General features: G+C 41.6%; 1 protein-coding gene across 2 annotated transcripts in view; it reads left to right on the forward strand.

Moving 5' to 3' along the window:
• The window catches only part of efl1 (elongation factor like GTPase 1), a 263,785-nt gene that overhangs the window by 188,226 nt on the left and 60,144 nt on the right, over positions 1 to 15,415 (forward strand). For both annotated transcript variants that reach the window (XM_043677605.2, XM_087981251.1), the window contains exons 16-17: positions 426 to 557; positions 4,602 to 4,749. In XM_043677605.2, the coding sequence (XP_043533540.1) occupies positions 426 to 557; positions 4,602 to 4,749 (280 nt within the window). The remainder of the gene's footprint in view (positions 1 to 425; positions 558 to 4,601; positions 4,750 to 15,415) is intronic.

A 15,415-nucleotide genomic window follows, 5' to 3' on the forward strand; every position in this document is an offset into this window, starting at 1 on the left:
ACCTTGTGCCTGTAAAAATATTGGCCTAATGATTTATTACTGCACAGTCTTCAGACCTAGTATTTACCTACATTTGAAGAATGCAATGCTATTTAAAGTTTTTAAATTACTTGCAGAAAATCCATTTGCAGCTTTTTTAAACTTGATAGTTTGTAATGAATTAGTTGTGTTACAGCTTCAAATCATAAAATTATAAGCATTTACTTTTTAAACTGGTTGGTATTTCTCATTCTTCCGATCTGCTGGGGTGAAACCACTTATTCGAGTTCCCTCTCTAAGAAGTTTACTTCTGCCAGCTGAAATTACTTCAGTCAATACAATTCAGTGCAAATGAAGTCATATCACATTGATTGACTCTAGATAAAAAAACTGTTTTGCACAAAATGTTTCTTATTTAATGCTTTGATTTTCTTTTCCAACCATAGGTATCGGAGGCCTAGAAGATTACGTCTTAAAATCTGCTACGTTGTCAACCTCCCCTGTATGTCCACCATTTACACCTCTGAACTTTGAGGCAACTCCTATTGTACGGGTTGCTGTGGAACCAAAGCATCCAAGTACGTTGGTGACATTATGTATTATAACAAATGCAGAGATTAATGACTCTGCTAATAGGATAAGATACAATATAAACTGTGCTATGTAAACTGTGAAGTTAATGGACTTACCATAAATTGCACCAGATCCTTCTCTCTGGTGCTCAGTGATTTACATTGGGCTGTTGCTGGATCAAGAGCCAATTTTAAGATTCTGATGTTTGTTTCTGAATCACTGTATGGCCTTACCTTCCCCTGTTTCTGTAACCTGTTCTTGTCTTACAACCCTCCACAATCTGATCAGCAGTCCTCCACTTCTGGTCTATTAGACAACCCCAATATTCATCATTTGACCATTTGCAGCTTTGAATCATAGAATCCCTCCAGTCTGCTCTGTGGAGGCCTATTGTCAGGCCCCTCTCTCTCTCGTCTGGTACTATCCGCAACCCCTGCCCAATCCCCTGATCTTGCCAGCTTAAATCCTGTCAGCATACTTCCCCCTACCCACTTCTTCCCATGGGTTCCTTAAATTTCCACTCACACTCTGTCCCCAGGATTAGTCATCTTTCTAAGCTCTGTCTTTTTCTCTATAATTTTGTCCTTTGTTATGGAGCTTAATGTATTTCTTACATTTATTTTCAACTGCTTAAATCTGCTATAGGAATTACTGTTCCACAGTTATAGGTTGCCTAAGTAGCAATTATTTATAGGAGAGAGCATCTTGCCAGAGTGGGCTATGCTCATGGAAAACCTTAGCTGCAAATTTTTTTTTTTAGATTAGATTACTTCACAGTGTGGAAACAGGCCCTTCGGCCCAACAAGTCCACAACGACCCGCCGAAGCGTAACCCACCCATACCCCTACATTTACCCCTTACCTAACACTACGGGCAATTTAGCATGTCCAATTCACCTGACCTGCACATCTTTGGACTGTGGGAGGAAACCGGAGCACCCGGAGGAAACCCACGCAGACACGGGGAGAACGTGCAAACTCCACACAGTGAGTCGCCTGAGGCGGGAATTGAACCCGGGTCTCTGGCGCTGCGAGGCAGCAGTGCTAACCACTGTGCCACCGTGCCGCCCAAATGTTGAGACTTTATTCACTACTAGAAGGCCATTACAGCAATGCCTCATCCTGTCATCATCCAAAATCAACAGAAATCTATCAATTACTATTAAATATGGGCTGGTTCATCCTTCCCTAACCCAAAAAAGGAAGAATCCAATTACAGCGCACCCTATTGTCACCTCACATGAACTGTTTACAAGCAAGAAATCAAATTTAAGACATTTTTGCTCTACATCTAGATACTGCTTGTCACCTTCTGACTAGACATTGTAGGAGTGTATCTTTTAACATTTAACATATTTCCATTTAAAGTAGGCTATAAGGTAGATAAATTTACAGTGTAGTTGATATAAATGAGTATATTACAGAGGAATGGCTGCAGGGTGATCAAGGATGGGAACTGAACACCAAACTAGCAGCGATGTTGTGCAGGAGGATTTCCCAGATTGTGTACTTGATCATTTGTTTTGACCAATACATTGAGGAGCTGACGAGAGATAAGGCTACTTTCAAGTGGGTAATGTCTAACAACAAAGGATTAATTAGCAATCTTGTTATATGGGGTCCGTTTGAGAACAGTGACCATAATATGATTAATAATGTATTCTTCATCAAGATAGAGAGTGAAGTAGTCAAACCTGAAACTAAGATCCTGAACCTAAACAAATGAACTGTGAGAGTAGGAGGCAGGAATTGGCAAAGATGGATTGGGGAACTTTACAGAAGGGTGTTGGTGCCCAGCAGTGGCTAAAATTTAAAGAATGTGTGCATGGAAACCTAAAAGAGACTAGTATGAAGAATAGTTTAAAGCTAGGAAGGAAAATCAGGTGCAAGAAAACTGAATTATTTAAATAATTAAAAGATTTTTAATTTTGGGAGAAAGAGAAGAGTACAAAATTAGAATTAGGAAATGATAATTGTAGCAAGTAACTGTGTTGGCTGTTACTTACACACGCCTGAGTCAGTCAGGCAAGAGAGAAGGAGGCAACTAAGATAGAAGAGTGTAAGATGGAACAACCTGTCAGAGCTTTCTCTTTGTGAACTCCACAGATAATGGAAATTTGTGGGCAACATATGAAGTTTTGTTTCCTTGCTAATTAGCAAATACCTCACAATATAGTTATGACTGCAGATTTGACACCTCTACACTTGAATTAAATCGCAGTCATGTCCAATTAAGATGAAATATTTTACTGGCTCTGTTCTGGTAAACTAAATTTCCATCTTTATGATTACTGGATGTCTTCAGATTTTCTGGCTTGCCACTCTTGTTGACAACAATGGCATTGCTTGGAGGTAAGAGGCTTGGAGGTAAGTATTTGGAGGCAGCTGCAGACTCCCAGGTGCCAAAGCATTCGGTCAAAGGGCACGCTTTGGAGCTGTAGGACTTCGCCTCTGTTATGATAAAACCAGCACAAGACCCTCCAGTCCTCCCTGCCCTTTTCATTCCTCTTCCAAGCCCCTTTGTGCCTCTCACTCTCTAGTCCAAAATATGTTCCTCAACCTCCATGCCAAGCTTTTTGTCCTCTATGCCATCTCACATACTGTATGGAACCAATGAACATTATAGTGACATTAGATGTGTGTTTTTTTTTTAATCTTGGAAATAAATCAGTCAATCTCAACTTTCCATTTTAAATAAAATGTCCTTTCATTACAAGCCAATAAAAATTGTCAATCTATAAAGTATCAGTTGCAGACACTTCCAGCATTTAAATCCTCCATCTCGTGTGAATAAACATTGTACAATTGGCTTCATAGAGAATAGAACCAAAGCTGTGAATCAAGCAGTGTTTCCTTGGGATGCACTGTTACAAAACTTTGATTTGTATCTGAGCCCTTAGCAAGAATGTAAAAAAAATGCATTGGGCTGAACAGGTCAAGAGCACAGCAATTGGATTTGTAATCTGAAGCATGCCTCACCCTTGGTACTAGTGAAAATTGGGAATACCAGGATGAGGTTTGGAATCAAAGATCGACTGAGTCTTTTTGGCTCTATGAAAATATAATCCAATGGTCTTGGTAAAGTAATGCAAGAATCGACAATTTTCACTGGAAGTCAAAGGATAGACAGGGAATGACAGCATCACACACAAATTTTGGAGGTTTTTTCCACTTTCTCATGCTGGTGCTGTTGTTTGGTGGCTTCCTGCAATGGGTTATCTCCTGCTCGATTTTTCTCACTCTTTTCTCTAGATTCTGAGAGAAATATCAAGCTAGGAGTATAGCACTTTGAGTCCAGGCAGGTATACTTTGTAAGTAGGCAATATTGGAATGGTGATCACTTGGACACGAGTAGAGCAAACTGTTTGGGAGAGTTCATTTCATCAGATTAACTCTTGCTCATGACCAGCCTATTGAAATACATTCCTGTAAAGTTGGTGCAAACTGTTTGGGAGAGTTCATTTCATCAGATTAACTCTTGGTCATGACCAGCCTATTGAAATACATTCCTGTAAAGTTGGTGCTGCACGGGTTAGATGTTATAATAGATCAGAAACTTTAATGGCTTTACCGTTGGAATTAATTGCAAAACGTAGTTGGCTATACAAGTACAGGAGTAAATCTAACTGGATGGTTTGTAGTGCTTTAAAATCAAGTGCTAGTTAGGAATTACATATAAAGATTCCTTTACATTTTAGATCTGCAAAGGATTGTAGTGGTTACCTGATTATAACAGCAAAAAATGCACAAAGTTTCTGTATTTGACATGCTTTACAGCAGTACTTGAATTAATAGCACTGTGCTGGAAAAATGCATAATATGAAAATCAATAATGGGAATTAGTATGCTTTTGGATGGAATAATCTTTTGCCACTTCTCTCCACAGAGGCTAATAAGGATTGTATTTCCCCCTAAAGGTCATTTACTTTGCTTTAAAATGACTGGTGTGAGTTACTGATCTGTGGATTCAGTTCAGTGTTGTGTATGTTATGTACCTTCTAAATTTAGAGTCAACTTCATATTTGGAATTGTTTCCTTTTGCTTGTCCAGGTGAAATGCCACAGCTGGTGAGAGGGATGAAGCTGCTTAACCAGGCTGATCCGTGTGTGGAAGTGCTAGTCCAAGAGACTGGAGAGCACGTGTTAGTAACTGCTGGAGAGGTCCACCTGCAGCGATGCTTGGATGACCTCAGAGAAAGGTTAGAGAGTGGGCAGGGTATTACTACAGCCTACTAAGACCATAGGACATAAGAGCAAAAATACACCATTCAGCCCATCAAGGTCACACTCTCTACCCGGGGTCATCTATCCCTACCTCACCACCTCCCCCCTTACCTGCAAGTCCCCTTACACCGACCCCCAGTCCTGAAGAAGGGCTACACCCGAAACAACTTCTCCACCTCCTGATACTGCCTGGCTTGCTATGTTCTTCCAGCCTCCTGCTTGTCTACCTTGGATTCCAGCATCTGCAGTCTTTTTGTCTCTCATCAAGTCTGCTCCAGCATTCAATAAGATTGTGGCTAATCAGATAATCATCAACTCCACATTCCTGTCTTTTGCCCATAACTCTTGATTCCCTGACTGAGTAAAAAACTGTTTGTCTCAACCTTGAATATACTTAATGAACCAATCTTGACAACCTTATATTCGATTTAATTGCCTACATTGTGGAAACAGGCCCTTCGGCCCAACAAGTCCACACCGACCCTCTGAAGAGTAACCCACTCAGACGTATTCCCTATATTTATCTCTGACTAATGCACCTAACTATGGACAATTTAGCATGGCCAGTTCACCTGATCTGCACATCTTTGGACTGTGGGAGGAAACCGGAGCACCTGGAGGAAACCCACGCAGACACGGGGAGAATGTGCAAACTTTACACAGACAGTTGCCCGAGGCAGGAATTGAACCCGGGTCCCTGTTGCTGTGAGGTCGCAGTGCTAACCACTGAGCCACTTGTGTGGTTAAGAATTCCATTGATTCACTACACTCTCAAAGACAAAAATCCTCCTCATCTCTGTCCAAAATGGGCAAGCCCTTACTCTGAAATTATGCCCAATTGCAAATGGTTGTGGGCCCCGCATTGATTCCTGTGGTACTCCACTTGTTATAGGTTGCCATCCTGAAAATGTCTTCCTATCCCAACTTGCATTCTTTTAATAAATTAATGCTTTATGTGTGCTAATATACAACCCTGAATACTATGGCTCTTATAATGTATCATATAAAATGCCTTTTGGAAATCCAAGTGTACTATAACTACTTGTTCCCCTTTATCCTATTTCTTGCATCCTCAAGCAATGCTAATACATCTGTCTGGCATGATTTCTCCTTCGTGACACCGTGATAACTACAGTCATTTCTTCTGTAATGCAATAGTCACGTTCCTGTGAACTCCGCACTGTACAGAAATCATGCAATGCCAACACTGAGTGTTATTTGTAAACTAATTGTGTTATAGCCAACAGACGTTTTACAAGTTTGCGTTTTGGAAACAGTGTTCCCTATTCACCTATCGCATTACAGCCAATTTGCGTAAATGAATGATGTGTTACTAGCAGAACTGACTGTATTCGATTGTATTATGTACTTCTAAATGCTCTGCTATTGCATCCTTTAAAATAGACTCCAACATTTTCCAAACAGTAGATGTTAATCTAACTGGCCTATTGTTAATTGTTTTTACCTCGTCCCCTCTTCAAACAAAAAGTGTTACGTTGGCAGTTTTCCTATCCTCTGGGACCTTTTCAGAATCTAAGGATTCTTGGAAGATTACTACCAGTGCGTTCTTTAATATTGTTTTAATAGCCGAGCTTGCAAACCATCATCTCCAGGGTATCTATTAGCCTTTAGCTCCATTAGTTTCCCTTGTACATTCTTTGTCCTTTGATTATGTAGTATTTTGGAACATTATGTGAAGACTGATGTAAATTATTTATTCAGTTTGTCTGCCATTTCTTGGTTACCTATTATTATTTCTACACCTTCATTCTCTAAGGGAGACTATGTTCACTTTAGCTTCTCTCTTTTTATATACTTAAATAGGCTCTTAGAGTCCATTTTGATATATTAGCCTCAAAGTTTATTTTCTTCATTTTTAAAAAAATGTTTTTTAAAACGTTCCCATTTCTGTCACTCTCCACTAAGCTTTGCAATATTGTATATCTTTTGTTTCAATTGAATATGATGTTTAACTTCCTTAGTTAAACAAGGTTGGTTGTTCCGCTTCCTAGAATTCTTCTTCCTCACTGGGAAATGTTTTTGTTGAGAATCATTAACTAATTTCTTAATTATCTACGATTATTCAGTTGTCTTTTCTGCTCAACTCCTTTCCCAGTCTACTTGAGCCAAAGTTTCCTTCATTTCTTTGTGCAATTACCCTAATTTAAATTAAGCACAGTTGTTTCTGACCTAAGTCTCTCAGTCTCAAATTGAATGCTAAATTCTTCCATGTTACCACTGTTGCCTAAGGAGTATCTTTTATTCCGAGATTGCTTATTAAACGTATCTCGTTACTCATGACTAGATCCAAAATAACCTGATCCCTGGTTGGATCCAAATGAGGTAAAGTCACCATAGTCTTACCAGATCATGGAGCTGCTCTCTCATGAGAAAGAGAGACAACTGTTGGTATTTTAATCTGAGGATCACCATACCTCAGACAAGGGGAAAGGTTGAAAAGGAGAGTCTTTCATGGTAACCTCAACCAGTGCAGGAATTGAACTGGGATTGTTTGCGTCACTCTGAATTGCAAACCAGCCATCCAGTCAACTGAGCTAACCGAAGTACTTCTGTAGCTATCATCTTTTTGTGCTATGTATTCCTGTACATTTTCCATGTCTTTGTAGATGTGCAGTACACAGCTGATCAAGCTCTGAGTTTGAATTTCTGTTCACTGTGTCATTCATGTATATTCTGGACAAGTTCTTGTTGTTATGCATTGTTTTGGATCTGACTGTTCTCTGATAGACCAATATAGCCCTGACTGGCTGTGTTTGTTTTATCTTATGAAACCATTCCTGGATTACTTGCTGAGAGAGTGTCTGCTTTTGCTGGTCACAGCCCCAATTTGACTTATTTTTAGGGGTGTTATATTCTGTAGGTGAAGAATCTTCCTATCTTGGTCTTTTATCTGATGTTTGTCCTGCTGCAACATAGTTGGGCTACGTGCCAGCACCATGTCTCTTCACTTGTACTTCATAGTGAAATCCTAACTCCATCATTAAGAGTTTGACGATAACGATCCAAATTCACCGCAACTTGCACTTAGTCTGTATCTCACAGGTTTGGTATTGATACAAGGAGAAAGTGAGGTCTGCAGATGCTGGAGATCAAAGTTGAAACTTTATTGCTGGAACAGCACAGCAGGTCAGGCAGCATCCAGGGAACAGGAGATTCGACGTTTCGGGCACAGGACCTTCTTCAGGAATGAGCAGAGAGTGTTCAGCAGGAGAAGATAAAAGGTAGGGAGGAGGGACTTGGAGGAGGGGCGTTGGAAATGTGATAGGTGGAAAGAGGTCAAGATGAGGGTGATAGGTCGGAGTAGGATGGAGGCGGAGAGGTCAAGAAGAAGACTGCAGGTCAGGAAGGCGGTGCCGGGCTGGAGGGATTCGGCTGAGACAAGGTGGGGGGAGGGGGGATGAAGAAACTGGTGAAGTCCAAGTTCATCCCCTGTGGTTGGAGGGTTCCCAGTCGGAAGATAAGACGCTCCTCCTCCGACCGTCACGTTGTTGTGGTTTGGCGGTGGATGAGTCCAATGACCTGCATATCCTCAGTGGAGTGGGAGGGGGAGTTGAAATGCTGTGCTACATGGTGGTTGGGTTGGTTCGTCCGGGTGGCCCAGAGGTGCTCTCTGAATCGCTCCGCAAGTAGGCGGCCTGTCTCCCCAATATAGAGGAGGCCACACCGGCTGCAGCGGATGCAGTAGATGATGTGGGTGGAGGTGCAGGTGAATCTGTGGTGGATATGGAAGCTTCCTTTGGGGCCTTGGAGAGAAGTGAGGGGGGAGGTGTGGGCGCAAGTGTTGCACCTCCTGCGGTTGCAAGGGAAGGTGCCGAGAGTGGAGGTTGGGTCGGTGGGGGGTGTGGATCTGACAAGGGAGTCGCGGAGGGAGTGGTCTCTACGGAAAGCTGATAGGGGAGGGGAGGGAAATATATCCTTGGTGCTGGGGTCTGTTTGGAGGTGGTGGAAGTGACGGCGGATGATGCGCTGTACATGGAGATTGGTGGGGTGGTAGGTGAGGACCAGTGGGGTTCTGTCCTGGTGGCGGTTGGAGGGGCGGGGCTCAAGGGCGGAGGAGCGGGAAGTGGAGGAGATGCGGTGGAGGGCACCGTCGACCACGTCGGGGGGGAAATTGCGGTCCTTGAAGAAGGAGGCCATCTGTGTTGTACGTATTTTGAACTGGTCCTCCTGGGAGCAGATGCGGCGGAGACGAAGGAATTGGGAGAATGGGATGGCATTTTTACAGGGGGCAGGATGGGAGGAGGTGTAGTCCAGGTAGCTATGGGAGTGGGTTGGTTTGTAGTAGATGTCCGTGTTGATTCGGTCGCCTGAGATAGAAACAGAAAGGTCTAGGAAGGGGAGGGAGGAGTCCGAGACTGTCCAGGTGAATTTGAGGTCGGGGTGGAAGGTGTTAGTGTAGTGGATGAACTGTTCAACTTCCTCGTGGGAGCACGAGGTAGCGCCGATACAGTCATCAATGTAGCGAAGGAAAAGATGGGGGGTGGGGCCAGTGTAGTTGCGGAAGATGGATTGTTCCACATACCCTACGAAGAGGCAGGCATAGCTGGGGCCCATGCGGGTGCCCATGGCTACTCCTTTTGTTTGGAGAAAGTGGGAGGATTGGAAAGAAAAGTTGTTCAGGGTGAGGACCAGTTCGGTCAGTCGAAGGAGGGTGTCGGTGGAAGGGTACTGGGTGGTACGGCGGGAAAGGAAGAAGCGGAGTGCTTTGAGTCCTTCGTGATGGGGGATGGAGGTGTACAGGGACTGGATGCCCATGGTGAAGATGAGGCGTTGGGGACCGAGGAAGCGGAAATCCTGGAGGAGGTGGAGGGCGTGGGTGGTGTCACGAACGTAGGTGGGGAGTTCTTGGACTAATGGGGACAGGACCGTATTGATACAAAACTGAAAACACTTCACATGATATTATTGCACCTTTCCATCTGGATAGGGATGTATTGACCGTAGCTGCACTAGGGGATAAGTATGTTCAGTTTCATTACTACTGCGATTTCAGTATTTATAATGTTAGAATTTTTTGTCTTTAAATATAGCCTGCATTATGCCCATTAAATGTTTATTGAGGTTTCAAAACCTTTACTGTAGTTTAGAAAATTAATAGCCTTTATTGTCACATGCACTCGAATGAGTGCAGTGAAAAGTTTGTAATGCTGCCTCTCGGTGCCACCTTAGTACAGGATACCCAGGTACAGATACTTTTAAGTGTTGTTACAGAATTGAAATAGTAAAAGAAAACAGATGAGCATGAGAGTACAGTTTAAAAGTCCAGAATGAGGATAAAAAAGTGTATTTAGTCCTTTTCCAACATGAGTCCATGCCCACTGGGCTTCATATCGCAAGGCCATGCTGCCTTCACACGCTGGCCTCCATCCAGAACTTACTGTACAGCCACTCTGGGACTCAGCCTGTGCCCAGTCTGCTGCTGCTCCGGGCTCTGGCCGGGACTCTGCTCCCCGTTCCATGACTCAGCCCTCGCTTGCTCTGCTGCTGCTCTGGTTCTGGCTGTAATTTGCTCTGGTCCTGCTCTGGGACTTAGCCCACACCCTCTGCTCCCGCCCTTGCTCCAGCTGCGATCCGCCTCCCTCTGTCTCACCTCCATTCTCCAGGTGAGGTAGTTTAAGAAGTTTGGTGGGGTGTTGGGGGAAGAACAACTGCTGCAAAGAGAGCAAAAAAGGAAAAGGAACTGGCAAGCAGAAGAACTCCTACTGGAATGTCCTATTCTGCCCCCATCTTGAAGTCGTGCATAAAAATGATCATTTAAGTTGCTAACATGGTCTTGTTCTAATTGGCTATTTTCAGCAGGTTATTCATCAATCCTATTTCTTCCATTTCACTTATCTCCCACAAAACCACCAACCAAGGATTCTGGTACTCACACTCAATCAAAAGAGACTGCCATCTTGACAGTTCCTCTGCCACCCCATTGTAATGTCTCAAGAATCACATTTCAAGCACATGGAAGAGAAACATAGACACCCCTTAATCTTTCTTGGAAGACTTTCTTCTTGTTTCTGTTAACAGTCATGATGCATGTAGACAGAGCTCTGAGTTCCAAAGACACCCTTCTCTTATTCATGGCAAACAACTTATACAAAAATGTTATGTTCATTCATCAATATTCCTGGGGCTACAAAGTACAGGTTTCATCACAGTTTTCTTTAATGGGGGAGCTCTAGGGAGCCACTAATGAGGAGTGCATGTGGAAAAGTATGCCAGGTTTAATTTTATTTGAGTTGTGCTGAAATTATATTGTGCAATACTTAGGACAGATCAAATTTAATCTGAAAATATTGATGTCCTGCAGGCATCTGACACTTTGCTGTATCTATGCCCTGAGATGGTTTATAGCTTAATTAATATTTTTTCTCCTTTTTAATCCTACCACTACTGCTGTTCACAAGCTTTGCAACCGGACTTCCTTATGCAGATTAGAAACACAATTGGTTTAAACGTGAGGAAAGGTTCAAGATCATCCAAACAGTTATTCAAAAGTGAATTTACATAACCTTATTGTACCCAAAATAAAACCACTGTTGCTTTAATTTGTGCCATCCTGGTGGGGCATTATAACTTTCAATAAGTCCACTACATAGAAAAAGAAAGCCAAGCTTCATCTTCTCCCATCTCGGTAACAAATGTGGAACTGTTGACTGATCAAATCACTTATTGCAATGAATTAGCCTATAACAGGCTCAAACATGAGTTGAGGAAAACGCTTGTGATGAGACATGTTGGGAACCATAGGTCTATAATAAGTATGGATAAAGCATTGATAACCAATGGAAGACAGAATTGAATTAAGAGAGACATTGTCACGATGGCAACCTGTAATTAATGACTGGGACCACTAATATTTACAATAAATATAAATGTATTGGATCAATGTACTTTAGCCAAGTTTGCTGATAACACAAAAATAGGTAGGAAGGCAAGTGATGATGATAGGGCAGCGGGGTCTCAGAAGAATAAAGACAGATAAAGTGACTGGGCAAAAAATTGGCAGATGGAATATTATGTTGGTAAGTGTGAAGTTATGCACTTGGGTAGAAAGAGTAGAAGAGCTTTAGATGGAGAAAGCTACAGCACAGTGGAATTTGGGAGTCCTTGTATATAAATCATGCAAAGTTAATATACACATTCAGCAGGTATTAGGAAAGGCAAATGGAAAGTTGGCCTTTATTCATAGAATCCCTGCAGTGTGGAAACAGGCCATTTGGCCCAACGAGTCCACACTGATCCTCTGAAGAGTAACCCACCCCAACCCTTTCCCCTACCTATTACTCGACATTTACCCTGACTAATGCACCTAACCTACACATTCTTTGGGGTCGAGACAGGATAGATGTGGAAATGTTGTTTGTCCTTTGGGTAAAATCTGGGACCAGAGGACATAATATCAGAATAAGGGCTGCCCATTTAAGACAAATGTGGAAGAATGTCTCCTCTTCGAAGGCAGAATCTGTGGAATTCTTTATGCAGAGGGCTGTTGAGGCTGGGTAGTTAAGTATATTCAAGGCTGAGATGGGCAGATTTTTTAATCAGTAAGGGAGCTGAGGGTCATGGGGAAAAGGCAGGAAATATGAAATGCTGATGATCAGATCAGCTCAGTCATGATCTTCAGTGATGAAGCAGATTCAGTAGGTCAGATTGTCTACTCTGTCCTATGCCTTGCAGTCTAAAATAATCTGTTCCATTCAAATGCTATACTTACAAGATGACATGTCTGAAATTACTCACATACCAAAATATTTTCTGAAAACAATCTATTTAATTACCATCTGAATATATCTGTACTTACTGTTCTACCTAGGACACAGTCCTCAGAATCATCACTCACTGAAATATTGGGCTGGGTATTACGAGCTCCCTCTGGCTATATTTTGGGCCTCGTGGGATTTACTGCTGGGATTGGGTTCTGAGCAGCCAGTCGGCTGAATGCCAACTCTTTGTTAGGAGTGGAGTGTGCCACTTGAACTCTGTACTGTTCACCCGTTTTTTTTTCTGCAACGTTTTAATCCACACCCTACTTTTTTTTTTATTTCAAAAATATACTATATTCATAAAATATTTTGATATCTATACAATTGGTGATGCCATACATAGGCACACCTTGCATTTCTTTACATACAGAGATCGGAATTAATCATTCGTATATACAGGTCTGTACATTTACCATCCATATATTTAGCTGAGGCTTCAGCGGAGCCCACTTACTGAGTGGGCCCCCTGTTCTTCTTTGGCAGGCAGACGTTACACGGTGGTCTTTCCCCACCGCGCCTTGGTGGCAGCTGCCCCAAGCTTCAGCGCATCCCTCAGTATGTAGTTCTGGACCTTAGAACGTGCCAGTCTGCAACACTCAGTCGGGATCAACTCCTTCAGCTGGAAGATCAACAGTACTTGCTCCAAGTGCACCTCATGTAATCTGGTTCTTTTCACATGGAAGAAGTGAAATAGGATGTTATGGACATGGTAGCTCCTTTACCCAGTGAGAACTTGCCCAATTTGTATTAAATTTGCACTTAACCATTCTTCTTTCTTGATATCCTCCATCCACTTCAATAGTTTTGTTGTTCACTTCTGTAGTCTTTCAATAGTAGTAAAAGATTTTTGCGTTCCTAACCAGAGCTATATGCAGAATTCTCAATGTGCTCACACCAATAACATGTAAATTGGCAGCACTATCTCATTGCTTTCGTTTAAATTGATCTTTTAAATACATTGCAACAACTAATTTGCTTTACACACTCCCCACTGTGTTTTGTGATAGCTTCTGTTTATTGTCAATCAGGACTACTAGATTCTTCTCAATTTCCAAGCTCATCGTTTTCTTTTAATTTAAGCAATAATTTATTCCCATTGTTTATTTCCATGTGAAGTACTTTGTAGTTATGTGCAATTGAATTTCACTTGTTACTTATCTGTACAATTCCCAAGTATGTTTACATTAATTTGTAAGTCATTTTGTTCAATTTTACATTATATCATCTTCATTCGCTTTGTCTGCCATTTTCTATTGTGCTTGTGTCTCCTAACAGCACATAACTTATGATGTATGAACGAAACTGTGTCCCAAACTATACCCCTGTTGGACCTAATCAGTAACATACTCCCATGCTGTTGACCATGTGACCCATTACATTATTTGGGATGAGTGTTTTTATTTAACAGGTTATAACTGAGAGGAATAAGATTCACAGCATTGATTGTCTGATATTCACAATTATTAACATCCAATAATAATTGAATGACAATAATCAAACATATATTTCATAACACTTAGTCAAAGCATATCTGAGTTTTGAATCTGTGTATTCAGTGGGCCAGACCTTCAAAGGTATCCAATCCACCACCCAATCTTTATTCTCTTTTCTAACACCTATAAATAGCAATTTGAATATACAATTAAATCACTAAATAACTGGTTATCATTCAATATTGTTTTTATTGCCCCAACCAGCAACACACACATATGTAACTCCTTAATTTGTTACACTCCTTGACTTTCTCAGGCAGGTCTTTTATCATTCAGGGCTTGACTGAATAAAGAAAGCTTCACTGCTTGTTCAAAGACTGCAATAACTTGTTATTAATTAAAACTGCCTGCCTGGATTGTCTTTTAATTAGGTTTGCTGTCTAAACTAGCTATTGTTTATCACTGCCTCTGTTTAAAATAAAGCAAGCTTGTCTTATGATTTTGCTTTAATGCTTTTAGCAGCACCTCCTTTAAAATGTAAATGCTTGAAGGTAATATTATTTCAATGTACAGATTAACTTATTTCTGACAGTATGCATTACCTTAAATTATGCAAGACCAATATTTCGTATTATTTAATGAGCATCGTGTATCTAAGGTTGTCTGAATTTAAGAGATCCACATTGCTTCACCTATACATTTGGGAGTCTATAGCAGCCAAGTGTCTATGGCCAGTCATTAGTCAACTTAATGCTGACAGGTGCTTATCAGTGATCAAGACAAGCTAGAATTTTTGTTCATCCAAAATAGAGCGCACACCCTCTTCCTGAAAGGATTCACCTCAATTGCTATGCCCAGAGAGCTTCAGCGTGTGTAGGCAATAGCCATGGGTTAGGAAGTCTCCTGAGAGTGCAAAACGCTATAGGAAATTAACTACCCTTTGTTGATGTACAGTTCTCAGTGTTGCCAAATCTTTTCCCGCCACACATTGCCATTGCAGACTCTACAGCACAGCAGTGACTCACTGTCCTGTGTATTACAATTCTGCAAATTTTGATCTTCACGCCAAAGGAAAGTCTGTTCACACACAAGAGAGAGCAGGTTGCCAAGACTGCTTGTGACAATCTTTATATTGGCTATTGTTGTTTCTGGAGGAGCATGGGGCATATCTGCATTGCTCCACATGAAGCAGCAGCATTGCTTCATTTATTGTAAATGGAGGACATAAAAATGCATTGCCACCAAAGCAACACAATAAAGTAAAGGGATCCTTAAATTCTCCAGGGAGTACTGTAAATTGCTGGTGCATTATTTCTAGCCATTTAAACCTACCTATTACAATTGTTTATGAAGCCAATAAAATTTACGAAATTCAACTTAATCTGACACTACTGCAGAACAGAAAGCAGCTGGAAATGAACTGAGCTTAT

Source organism: Chiloscyllium plagiosum, unplaced genomic scaffold (assembly GCF_037043375.1).
Source record: "Chiloscyllium plagiosum isolate Xiang-an unplaced genomic scaffold, Cpla_swu_hap1 HiC_scaffold_39, whole genome shotgun sequence".
Lineage (NCBI taxonomy): Eukaryota > Metazoa > Chordata > Chondrichthyes > Orectolobiformes > Hemiscylliidae > Chiloscyllium > Chiloscyllium plagiosum.